Source organism: Chroicocephalus ridibundus, chromosome 5 (assembly GCF_963924245.1).
Source record: "Chroicocephalus ridibundus chromosome 5, bChrRid1.1, whole genome shotgun sequence".
In the NCBI taxonomy this organism is placed as follows: domain Eukaryota; kingdom Metazoa; phylum Chordata; class Aves; order Charadriiformes; family Laridae; genus Chroicocephalus; species Chroicocephalus ridibundus.
This window is the reverse complement of record NC_086288.1, coordinates 12,648,867-12,662,140: the sequence shown is the minus strand read 5'-3', so window position 1 is coordinate 12,662,140 and position 13,274 is coordinate 12,648,867. Positions and strand designations below refer to the sequence as shown.

At 38.7% G+C, this 13,274-nt stretch overlaps 1 protein-coding gene across 2 annotated transcripts in view; it reads right to left on the bottom strand.

Moving 5' to 3' along the window:
- TBC1D9 (TBC1 domain family member 9) overlaps positions 1-13,274 on the bottom strand; it is a 53,654-nt gene that overhangs the window by 8,490 nt on the left and 31,890 nt on the right. For both annotated transcript variants that reach the window (XM_063335051.1, XM_063335052.1), the window contains exons 10-16: positions 12,137-12,351; positions 10,257-10,374; positions 9,019-9,304; positions 7,927-8,056; positions 4,317-4,415; positions 4,128-4,196; positions 2,569-2,809 (exon numbers count right to left, since the gene is read on the bottom strand). In XM_063335051.1, coding sequence (XP_063191121.1) covers positions 2,569-2,809; positions 4,128-4,196; positions 4,317-4,415; positions 7,927-8,056; positions 9,019-9,304; positions 10,257-10,374; positions 12,137-12,351 — 1,158 coding nt within the window. The remainder of the gene's footprint in view (positions 1-2,568; positions 2,810-4,127; positions 4,197-4,316; positions 4,416-7,926; positions 8,057-9,018; positions 9,305-10,256; positions 10,375-12,136; positions 12,352-13,274) is intronic.

Sequence of the window (13,274 nt, the reverse complement as noted above, 5' to 3'; positions counted from 1 at the left end):
AGGGCTGACAACCCCGTCTGAGCAGCGCAACTCCTAAAGCAAACTAATCGAGATCACTCCTTTATTTGAACTTGCAGTAAGGACACAGAGTAAATGTGCAGAAGAATAGGCCAGGTTATTCCATCCTTGCTCAGCAGAGGCCCAAGAGACACCTGAAGTAGGAGGTTCTTGAGCTATTTGCTGCAGGGGCTATGAAAAGGAAATGGAGAATCACAATTGCAATTACAGTGCTCTCATATCCGAGGATTTCACGCTGATGCAGAAGAAAGGGCCGTGAGCCCATATTGGGACACACAGCAGTGCTTTTTACCTCCTCTTCACAGAGCTCCTAGGAGGAATCAGTGTCACCAAAGAGAGGCTTCAAGGGAACAAATCGTTATGGCCACATGGAATAAGGCTGTTGAAAGAGAATTGTGAAATGGAAATGCTTCAGGTGCTATGGTTGCTCCAGCTGTCAACAAGCACCCTCTGAAATGGGACATGCCTAGGACACTTCCTTTAGGAAAGACAGACTTGAGTAACCAGGGCCAGAGTCCAATACTGCTGTTTGGACACAGTAAGAAGAGAGAGGACAGTGCCCACAGGTCACCTCCAGAATGCCCATCCTCTGACCATGCTTTTTGGGACAGCCACAAGGAAAAGGCAACACACCATCCCCTGTTGAGCAGATGCGTCTTGCTACAACAGAAGATATTCCTCATTTAGGAAATTTTTTTCCTAGCCAAGGCATATTGGGTTGGTGAGGCAGATTGAAGCAGCTGATGTTTGTAGAATTTTTAAAGGTCCCGGGACATGTTGAAATATGCTCAAAGAAATCCCATGTTGTTTTTGTTCACTGTGCTGTCCTTGCTACCATTCATGTGCTGCTTAAACAGAAGAGGGGTCATGGGGGTTGACTTTTTCTTCAAAAACAAAAGTTTTCAAACTATGCCACATTGGGCTTAGTTTCTGAAAAAAATGTGGTTTTGCAGAATGAGCAGTTTTGATTGTTTAGACCATTGAAGATTTTAGTTCAGTCATGTTGGCTTATAGCCACATTTGTGCATTTTACATTCATTTCTGTTCACAGTGCTCAACGCTGTTCCTTTTTCTTTTTACTCATTATTGGTTGTAAAAAATGCTGATTAAATCAATAACTGGTTGATTGTTTTTAACAGCATCCTGTAAGCAGGAAGAGTAGTCAATCCATGGGTCATGTCTCAAAAGGCCATTAAGTGTTAATGGGCAAACAGTCCCTCAAATACAATTCAGAACTGCATCATAAGAAGCACTGTTTTTTGGGGAGGTGTGCAGACAGTTTTACCATCACATAGCTATTTTGCACCTGCAAGAGAACATTTCTGTACAGAGGTTTTAATGTAAGGCTGCATTTGGAGCCCTAATGCTTAAAAATACTGTTGCAAAGAGCTGCTGAAAGCCAGAGTGGGAAACCTTTTCTCTCTCATAAAGGATCAAAATGTAAAGCTGGAGGAAATGTCAGGCTGCCATGAAATAACACATGATAGATGGTGAGATGGTGGTCACTTACAGGGAGTAATTCCTGCTATATTCAAAAAAGGAGTGGCCATCTCATGCCTCATCTTCCTGCCTCATCTTTGCTTCTTCATGTTAATCCTGGGGTTTCCACGTTCCCTTTGTTGCAATATTGACTTTCACGTCATGAAATCTTGCTTTTTCAAGACTTGCATGGGCCATCATCTCCATTAACAACATTCATCCTCCCTATCTGACCTGCACCTCCACCTTCTCCTTTTCAGGTGACTTCCATCCTTCTCTCTCTCTTAGTCTGCACTCTTGGTTATAGATTTCAGAAGTACTACAAGTAGTACCTTTCACCGCACATACTGTGAGGTGTGATACCTTCCCCTCACACAGGGACACATGTATGTGAGGTGTCAGCAGACTTCTTAAGATAAGCACTTTTACTCAGGGGCAAACAACACTAACACCCTCACTCTATCCTTCCCCTGCCCCTTTTATGTGCACATAAATTTCTCAAAATTCTTCTTCCTGATCAACCAAGGGAGCAAATGCTGCCTCTCTCCCCTTTCCAGAGCTGGTAGCACTGACAAAAGGTATAAATTCCCAACTTTCTGGGAAAGCTTAAGGAGTGGATAACAAAATGCAGTGTCACTGAGAGAGGAACGCTATAGAAGAACATACAAACGACTTTCCCAAAGGAAATACTTTGATTAGAAGTAATCCCACCATTAAGCATACAAGTTGCAGGTCATTTTCACGTTAAGTTAGCAATCAGGGAAATCCTAATGGATGTGTAGTTCATGTGTGGTCCTTCTCCCAGTGTCATACACCACTGGCTAATGTAGATGCACCTACTGAGACCAGCCTAAACCCCAGTGTGAACCACTGTCACAGGCATGAGAAAATGAACTGAACAGTGGCATGAACTGCTCTTAAAAGAAAGGCGACTTATGCAAATTGGCATATGTCAAACTCAAACTCATTATCTGGTAGCTAACATAACATTTGTGTTTCTGAAGGACTAGGTCACCTTTAGAAACAAACCATTTCAGTCAGATTATTTTGAGTGCTGTGAATTCTCCTTACTTAGCCCAGAGACAAATTCACGGAAGTTGATGAGCAGATCTCCATTTTCATCAAGAAGCCTGAATAAGCGTGCAGCTAATACATCTGAATGAGTTCCACATGCCCAAGGAAAGAGGAGAGCGAACATCCCCTTGAACTGCTCAAAGTCAATACGGTACTGCTCCAGATAAGGCAGGCTGGGATCATGCCGGTCAATAGCATTGCTGTTTCCTCCCCAGTAGCAGCTGGTCAGATGTTCTGCCTGAACAGAAGGCAAACTCTGTGAGATTGTCATCACCTCTGTAAACAACTTGTCGCTATCAATGATAAAAAAATAAATAAATCCAAACAACTTATACATACACATTCTTAAAACAACACAAAACTAGCAGATGCATTTCCATCTACCTAGCCCTTATACTTCTGCAAAAGGTTTCTTCTCTAACCAGCATAAAAAAAACATCCCTCTACAGAAAAAGATGATAAAGCAAAACTTTTTCTGCTTGCCAGGCAGATGAAACATGAAATACCTGTTTTGAACAGAGCAGTAAGCAGCTGTGACTTGCATATATACACAGGCTTGCTGTGCTTAGTCACCCCCTTCAACCCCACCATATAGTCAAGTCAGAAAGGGGACTCTCATGAACTCTAATCTCAGAGCATATGAAAATAGCTGTTTATTTGCAATATTTTTTGTTGAACCACATAGTCTCAAAAATACTGCATTAAGTCCTATGCTTTCAGTCTTACTGAGGACAGTGAAAGTTCTGGAGCTGACTTTGGTAAAATCTAATTTAAAATGATTCAGAAGCTTTGAGAAAGAGATCCCAGCACTGCACAGTGATCAGCTGGGGTGGACTGTCTGACTTCATCTCACTGATTCCATGGAAGACTGAAAGAAGGCACTGCAGGATTTGGACAATTTTAAGACCTGACATTACACATGGGAAATTGAAAGGAAAGAAATTCTTCATGGTGTACCAAAAAATCTCTGTTATAACAAAAGAGAGGAAGAAAGTATCTTGTTTTATGGCACTGTGCATGAGAGTGAAGCTAAAGCACTTTAATTGCTCACCTTCAAATTTGTGGATCTAATGGTATTGCTGTACAATCAACTTGCAAAGACACATCACTTTGTGACACTAAATTTCAATGCAATACAGTATACATTAAAGCAATAACAATGGCAAAAATCAGCTATTATGATATGGAAGTATCAACTGTCTGAGATAATAGAATAAAGGTATTTCTGTGCTACATTCCAAAATTTGGGTCAGGTACAGAGACACATACATAAGTTTCTACAGACTGATAAAAAGCCTCTATCTATTCGCCTTTTCACTATAATAGTTTTCATCATTTTATTCATTTTTTCCCCATGGACAAATAATTTAGTGAATGACTTACTTCCTGAACTTTTAAAAACTGGTTGGTTTTTTTTTTTTGTATATTCAATAATACAGTAGCTAATTCAAGTTTGTATTAAGATACCTCATAGTAAGTAACTCACAGACTCAACCTGGTCTTTAGAAAAGACACACAGTCCCATATCAAAAATGAATGTTTGCACTCAGCTTTACCTTGAAAAGAGCATACAGTTCCTCCAGTTCATCGATAGTAAAAGAAGTCTCTGTCACAATAGTTCGTACCTTTTGAAACATAACATTAACAGTTACGGATTTGAAATCCATGTCTCATTGAAAAGCTAATTTAAATTTCAGAAACTGACTGACCTTAATCTTTGCAAAGAACATTATTTCAGTACTTACCACATTGCGCTTTGTAGTATCTTCAAGGGTTTGGATAACTTTCAGCCTTTGTTTGAATCTCATTTGTTCAATTAAGTCTGCTCGGATACTTCCAAATTTCTGAAACAGAAAAAGAAGTACAGGATAGTCTGTGTATTAATATTTGGAATACTTAGCTTGCCTTTAATGTATTTGAGAAATTAATTTAATTATGTGATATACCACAAATAGCATATTTAAAAAACTGCTGTTAAGGCATTTTTCTAACACATGAAAAAGTTACAAAGACTTTAGGAATATATCACTAGACTTTATTTTTCCAAGAACTTGTTTTCATTTAATTTGAGAGGCCTTTATTAAGTTACATATCCTCAGATTTCAAACCATAATCTCAGTAGTTAGAAATTTCTTGCTTGGCAAATCTCTATGAATAGATTGTTTCGTAACTCCTTCCTTGGGGTTTTATTTCAGCTTGCCCTGGAGTATCTCTTAATTGCTACAGAGAGCGAAGATATTTAGACTAACTGGATCTCTAGCGGCTGAGATACTATAGCAGTCCTGACGTTCATCAGAACCTGAAACCAAGTATCAAGAATGCAACTTCCATTAGGAAGAAGATTCTCTAAAGTGCCCAAGTCTTATTTTCAGAAGTGTTTTTTTTCCCCACAATGCACATCACAGTCTCAGAGAGCTCCTCTATATACTCAGAAGCATCCTATGGGAAAACCTATTAGGAATAATATTTCATGTTTTCATATGTAGATGAATGCCTAATCCCTACGATTTATTTCTGTGAACTGTAAGTAGAAGTTTTTTCCCATTAAAAAACACTTGTAACATACTGAGAAATGCACAGATGACCAGCAGGAATGATAATGACAGACATGACGTATGCCACATGTAAAACTAAAAAGGGGTGGCAAGATACACTTTCACACAGGATAGATTTATATTTCCAATGCAAGTGCATCTACATAAGCAGGTCATAATTTGCTAGCACATTCTTGTGTGATCAAATCAACACTAAAGCCGTGTTTATCTGTAAAGCTGTAAAGCAATCTGTAAAGCTCAGGAATAAAAAGATGTTTCATCTACTTGGAGCATTTTGCAAATAAAGAAGTCTTTGGAAAAAATGGAATCTACATAAATATCCATGAATATCAAGCACCACAGGGGTAACAAAACCTGGAAAAGAGAGGTCTTTTGTGGCTCTGAGGCCACATCTATTCCAGTAATCTGGTCTTATTCTCTGGTCCAGAGGTCAAATGAGACGGTCTGTTTGCATCCATACAACTAAAACTCACGTAGCCTACAGAAAAGGAAGTTGCATGCAATTACCTTTTGGGAATGGTCCCTTGTCCATGTTAACCTTCAAATCATACAAGGAATTGTTGGAAGCGTGCCACTTCTATGTCAAAACTGTATCAGACCTTTGATTGTCAGTTGTTTAGTCAAGATCCAGATACTACTATTAGATGTAGCTTAAGTGTCTAAGGCCTTTTTTACCCACCCCCCCCATTAAGGAACACACAAATCGAAGCAGTTAGGCACATAACGGCTCTGAACATCTGAGTCTACACTCCATGGACAGCTAGTCAGGCTTTTAAAGCTGTAGTGATTATGCATTATTTCAGTCATTTCTATTGTAATTATTATAATGCTAAGCTCTGTGGCTTCTTAATTGATCGCAAAATTGAATGAAAAGAGATTTCTCACTAAAAAGTATTTTCAGTAAATGCAAAAATTACTGGCAGGGTAAAATGTACTTGTTATGTATATTCTCTTATTTCAAGAATGTTTCTCTCTTAAAAAAGTAGAAAGTCAGTTCAATATCATCACAGAGAGGGGTGCTAATCACTTAATTACCAGCAAATTCCTCTGCATCACTTCAGCTATCACTAGAGACTTCTCATATATACATCTGACATGATTACCAAAGAGCTAGACCGGATCAGAGCCCGATGGAAAGCAGCGCTTCACAAAACAATCCAATATTGTGCTTTTGCCAGTGCTGCACCTTCACCAAGTTCTCAGACTTATCACACTCCCATGACAAATATCATAGGACAGTCTGCAAGTGACAAGGTTTTCTCCCCCTTGGAGGTGGTGGTTGTGTGTTTCAGTGAGGGCAAAGGACTTCAAGAAAAATCATTTTTTTCAGCTGTAGGTCTTCCTATTTTTTTCATAAACAATAAATATCTAGAAGATTAAGGATAGATGGTTACCCAGTAAGTATCTTTAACAGCTTAAATTCTGAAAGTAGCAAAGATACACTCACTCACTTGGTATTTTGCTCTTTGTAGCTGCAACAAAGCTAACAGTGAGCTCTCAGCCCTAACTCCACATAACTAATTGAGGAACATAACAGTCACTGAATAACAGATGCCTTGAAGTTTTTTTTATCTTGATAGTTTACTATTGAATTGTTGGGTTTTTTTAAAATAATCAAATCAATGAACAACAATGACTCTCCTGCAACTAATTCTCTCTTTGCAATCAACTCCTGTTTTCCTCACAGTTCTTCACTCTCCACGCTATTTGTTTTGCCTCATTATGCTGGAGTACAGCTGGTTATTTATCTAGAAGGAGCTATAAGGTTCTGCGCTGCATAAGCCCCAAAAAAGACAGACTGGCTCTGCATGGAGTCAGGTTATTCATCTAAAAACAGTTAAGCCAATGCAAGCTGTCTTTGTAATGAGGAAACCACAAAAATACAAGGGAAACAAGATTTCGTATAAACTTCCTTCTCCCTATTCTAATATTGTGTGAAGGAGAAGAACTATACATCTAACTTCAGTTTGCCCTTCAGTGTAGAATACACTGAGCACTACATACTTCCTTGTTAAATAGATATCATGTTATTAAAGCAAGGAGGTTTTAGGGACATAGAAGCACCTCTGAGACAGCTGTCATATTGTTAAGTCTGAACTTGCATCCTGAACTAAAAATACTAATTTATCCTGCATGTCAATGGAAAGAGAAAAGGAAATTAAGGAGAATAACTCTATAAAGTTATTTAATTTTTATTAAAAAAAATCAGTATGTCAGTGTAATCATCAGGGGTGTTTTAACTGATGGCTTATTTTTAAAATCTAAGGACAATGAAACTGGTTTGCAAATTTTAGATTTTTTGCAGGCTTTGTCCTGTGCTTTACAGATACTAGTTATTACCAGATCCTTTCACTTGAAATTTTTTTTTATCTTTGGTGATAATACTTGCTGGAAGAGAAAGGTAAAAGAAAAAAAATTCCACTGATAATAGAAAGTATTCTGAAATCACATAGATTTCACTAGTGTTTCAGTTTGGAAAAGTATGAAAAAGCTTAGATGAGAATTAACCTTTTTTGAATTAGAAATTCAGCCTTATGTTTATAAATCACTTTTTTGTTGCAGGCTGCTCTCCTTTGATGCAGCAGGCTTCTATAGAAAACAGCTCAAATTTAAAGTTTTGGTTAAAAGAAAAAGAAAAACTAACCCCTCTCCCCTGCACCATTTCAGACTTCTGAGATGAGTCTGTATTTCTTTTATGTTCTTTCAGTTCCAAGCAAAGCCCAACTACAGAGTATCAAATTCCCCTGTAAAGCAGAACTAGTGTGGGTTGGCAAGTCCCTGTTAAAAAATCCTATCCTACCTCATAGGAAGACCTGATTAGTCTGAAGATATCCACCTCAGGATAAGGCTCGACATCATCGCTGAGCAGCGAGTGAAGATGAGGAATGGGTGGAAGAGTGCTGTCCTTATTAGTTACGCTGTCCAAATATCTGGTGGGGGAAAAAAAAAAAAAGAAATGAGAAACCCAAGGTTAGGTTCATTTCCACCCCCTCCCTTCTGAAGCTTAATAGAATAAGGGTTACATATACAGTATTAAACATAAAAATGATCAAGCCAGTCTCTACTAATGAACTACATGATCTTTGACACCAAGGGTCAGCGTGCTTCAGTCCACATGCTCCCCTGCCCTAATACTGCCCAACCTTGCTGCAAGGGGCTTTAAGGGCTTGTTCCTCCCACAGTGCAGCTACCTTCTACCCTGCAGCTGCAGAACACTTAAATCCTCAGCAAGCACTGGGGCTTACTTCAGAGACAACACAACCAGTCGTCTTTAATCCCAATGAAATTTAAAACCAGACTTCAGTAAGGCTATACTAATGAAACTTATTAGGAAAAAAATTTCCAAAGTTTCATCACCATCTTGAAAACTAAACACTACTACCAAACACAAGGAAATCACACTCAGCGGTATTAGTTTGTATGAAATGACTCAATCCAGTCTATTTTTCAGCCTCTTGTTTCACTGAAATCCATTCATTCAAGAGCCTACCTAATTCTTCTGAGTTCTGTTCAGTCTGCTCCCAAAAGAATTGCTCTTGAGACCAAAGCTTTTCCTTAGCAGCATTTAAAAGGTAGCAGGCAAAAGATGAAGTAATAAAACCCATGTAATCAACTAAAATAATCAACCAAAATAAGTTTAAATTACCAGGTTTGGGAAGTTTATTTGAATGTCTTGAAAGAAGAATTTATATCTTTTTGGTCACTTAACGTTATTTTAAGGTAATATAAAGAGTACTTTATACGGGTGAAAGGGGACTGTAAGCGTGGAAAAGATTTACATATATGGTACTGGCTTAAATTGAGTATTGTAACATAGAAGAACACAAATCAGAAAACTAAGCAAGCAAAAAGTAAAATAAAATGAAGATACTTTATTTTCTGTAATAAATACCTTCCCAAGACTGTCATGGCTTCTCCATCATCTTTACAGTTAAGCAGCTTGTCTACATTAGCATCGAGGACAGCGAGCGCTAATTGAAATATCACCTTTATTCCTTCACAGAAGAAACAATCCACAACCACCACTGCGCTTTCAAATGGCATTACACTGAGGAAAAGAGTGAGGAACCAGGACAGGGAAATGGTGGATATTACACCCAAGTCCTGCATGCAGTCATAAAGCTGTGGAACATAGTCACGAGCCAACTCTTCAAAGACACCCTGATCCACCAATGCTCCTGTTGAAAATAAGTCAAGTTGGATGTCCGTTAATTCCAGAGCAAGTGACCACATCACCATTTAGAGGAGAAAAATATCTATACATATATTCTAAGTATATGTAAATACAAAACCTAAGAATATTTTACATGATCCTTACATACATTTTCCCACTTTCAGATAAATAACAGATTCTATTCCACTACTGAGCTGTACATGCAAATTGAACCGTAATAAGTTATTTTTTTTGTTTTAATTATACACTTCATAAGAACTAACGAAGGGTCAATTTGGTCTAGCACCTACAGAAGCTATATGATGGCTTAGTACTTACCATTACTAATTAGAATAAGACTTCTCAGCACCACCTGTCTGTGAGAGTTTGGATTTATTACAAAAGAACCCTGTGTGATACATATCTACGCCATGACATCAGTGTCTTAAGCAGGCCAGGAAGAATAATTTCTGAGGCTGAATGAGGACCTCAAGCATTTGTGAGCTACAGCAAAGACAAGAGTTTCCATGATAAACCGAAGAGCCATTCACTTCCACATCCACAAGGAAACTGTCATCTGACAACATCGGCTTTGATATACCCATACCCTTCTCTCAGGTCTGAGATAAACAGGCACAAAGACTTCTACCACAAAGTGCCAAAGCTCCTCTTTCCACCTTACCTTAATTAGATAATTTGATCACCTAAAACTCAAATTTTAGTCTCCCGTCTCTTTTTTATTTACTTTAAGCCCACTTTAGAATACCATCCAATCCTAAGTAAGTGAAAAACTGCTATCACAGTATCTGTTTAGGGAGTTGCTTCTATGCTCCTGAGCAACCCATCTTGCCACTAGCATTCACAGTTGTATCTATGCCACACATGCATCTACACGTATACTTGTTTCAATACAAATAATATAAATGAATTTGGTTAATTTTTGCATTGTCATTTTACAGAATTTCCCCATAACGTACCAACAACTCTTGTGTTGTAGTAGTCAGGTAGCATACGTTCACAGAGAGCCACCAGCAGCCAGAAAGCTTCCTCCTCTTTTGCATAAAGTAGGAGTACTGATGTCACAATATTCATAGCCTAAAAGAATGAGAAATATAAATTGCTAGACCCATTTTTTCATTATCTAGCACAGTAAATGGCAGATAAGTGTTTGCTACCGTTAGGAAATTAGCTACATCACCCCCTGCAGACCCCAAACTGTTCAAGTATTTTCCTTGAAACAGGCAGTGTTTGCCCAGTGCTCAAAGGAAGGCTTAAGAAAGCCTCAAATAAACAACAGAAAATTGTTTGGTTTGTTTGTTTTTTAGTTTGTTTTTTAAATGAAAAATAAATCAAGATTTCTTTTCATAACCAAGGACCGACTCAGGTCTGCAAGCATCCAGTTACACTGCTACTGATGCTCTGCCAATAGGTGCTCTGGGGGAACCTGGGTCTGATGCAGACAAACTGCCTCCTACAGCACTAATGCTGGCCGCTGCTGTACCACCCCTCACAGAGGCAGTCTGCACTCCCCATTCTTTTTGCTTCAATGAACAGGTCAAGACACAGCATCTGTGAGCTGAGGCAAATGCCTGTAACGAACAGCCAGAGCGCAGTGAAACCAAAGTCTCTTGCTGTTGCTCACTCTCCATATTTGACTGTGTAGATGACACATTTTTATGGCCTGTTTCACACCATTTCAAATATCACAGCATTGTACCATGACCTCTGAATTGTTTGCTTACAGCCTTACTAGACCTCTGCTCATCCGCAGAAATGAAATATTTCACTACCATTTTCTTCACAGTTTGCCTCCTGAGGAACTAGCTGCTCATTTCTTATCCTGTAACATTTTAAGCTGATCGTTACCTGTTTGAAACAGCAACTAGGGTTTCAACTGAAACTCAGAACAATGTTACAGCTCTGTCAAAGTCTATGTTATTCCTTTTTAACTTGTCGACCATATCTGAAATACTCAGTGCCTGCATTCTCACTTTAACTGTAAATCAGCATTCTGAATGCCATGGACCAAGTCCCAAGGCTATTAACAATTACTGTGACAATTTTAGGAACCAGAATCACAGTGTCCTTCTACTGTTCCTCTGTTAGGCAAAAAAAGGGCCCAGGTGATAAGTCAAAGTGGCAAAGCAAGAAAGAATGATTTGGGACCAGAAACTAAAGTGACCTGAATCACAGGCATAAGAACACCAAAACCATGCACTGGTCAGCATTAACTCTCCGATACATGGTTGTGATGCACAGTGATAAGATACCTTCCAGGGTGCTTTATTTTGGGTTTTTTTTGGGGTTTTTTTGGTTGGTTTTTTTTTTTTTTTTTTTTTTTTTAATTTTGTTCTGAATGATGGAATGGCATCATTGAAAAAAGTAAAGGATGTTCTGGAGGGTTATTACAACTAATACATTGAACAAGTAGACAAAAATTTAAGTCTGAACAATTAAAGGTTTTTGTTTTTTTTTTAATCTGCTTAAAAGAAAAGAACCTTTCTTCAGGGTCCATTTGTCATTTTCTGTAGATGCACTTCAGGACAGCTCTGTTCTTATCCTCTGTCCAGCCTCTAGATTTATGGGCAGAAAATACGCTTACAGAAAGCTATGCACATCCCTCAGCATGCACTGCTAATACTGCTGTTAGAGTAGGTCCTTGTGTCAAGGACCTCAACGCTCCTCTGACCTCAGCACTACTGTAATTCTGCAGCATTGAGGCTTTACCTCACAGCATTATACATGTATTGGTGTACTTTACATAGCCAAATACTCGTGTACGTCACTGAAGAAATAGAAGTATGAGGAAAGAACTGGAATTCCAGAAACTGAAGGAGTGTCAAGGTATTTCAATTACCTGACAATATCCTATGTTTGGATTCCTAAAAGCATAAGCTGTCAAGACTCTCCTTAGAGCAGCAATACCCATCTCATTCTGGAACGCAGGGTGTTCCGGAAGGGAGCGGTGCAGATCCCTCTCTATCTCTTCTGTAGCAAGATTATACTTCCCCATCGATTTCTCCACTAGGTCCTCATAATAACCAGGATGAGTGGCCATTTCATTAATGGCTCCTGGGAGTGGGAAAACAGTATTAAAACCAGAAGAAAAAGGCAAGAGTTAGCAGATACAGTAGCCCAACATGATGATCTTCTGCTACCCTTTCATCTTGAATGTCACCAACAAGCACTTTGAAAACGAATATGAATTGTTATTTTTGTAAAGGTGATTAAAAGGAAAAAAAAAAAAAAAAAGATGTGCTCAGGTGATTGAGGTATCATCCCGTCTTGTCGTCTTCTCCTCTATGCCTATGCCTAGAGGCATTTTATAATAAGGTTAAAAAAAAAAAAAAAAGGAAAGACGACAAAGCCTCCCTCTCTTTCAGCCAGAAAGAAACAGGGGGTATGAAAAATAAACCAGCTGTGCAGTCACATGGTATCATGAGCTCTCTCTGCAGCTGGCTGTGAGTTTGATTATTCTAAATAACTCAAAACATGTGCCTTTGAGAAAGCTACTTGCCCTGAGGAGGGAGTAGATGAATGCTTCGTTGCAGAAAGTATGGTATCTCAGCCAAAAGCAGGAACTCCTGAGCTCTATTCCTGCTTCTGAAAATGACTCTGTCATCTTTGGCAAGGCACCTACCCTGTCTTAGGGATACTATAGCATGCTCACAGCATTGCTATGAGATTTCACTGTTGACTTTAAAACTTCCCTGGAAATTAAAATCTCAGCGGCAAAGGAAATCAAGTATCAGTAGCACAAAGTAATGCATGTGGAAAATACTAATCATACATACACCATGAAAATTGGTCCAGAGTAGCTACTAATTAGACACAGGACAGATCTGTGCATTCCTGTATAGATCTTCTGAAAACATTCGTTTGATGCCCAGCAGCAAAGAGAAGATGTACGAGATTAAGCATTATTAGGGAAGAAATAGAAAACAAACCAGAGAGCATCATTAGGTCACCATACAAAGTCCCCGGTGTGCTCATAT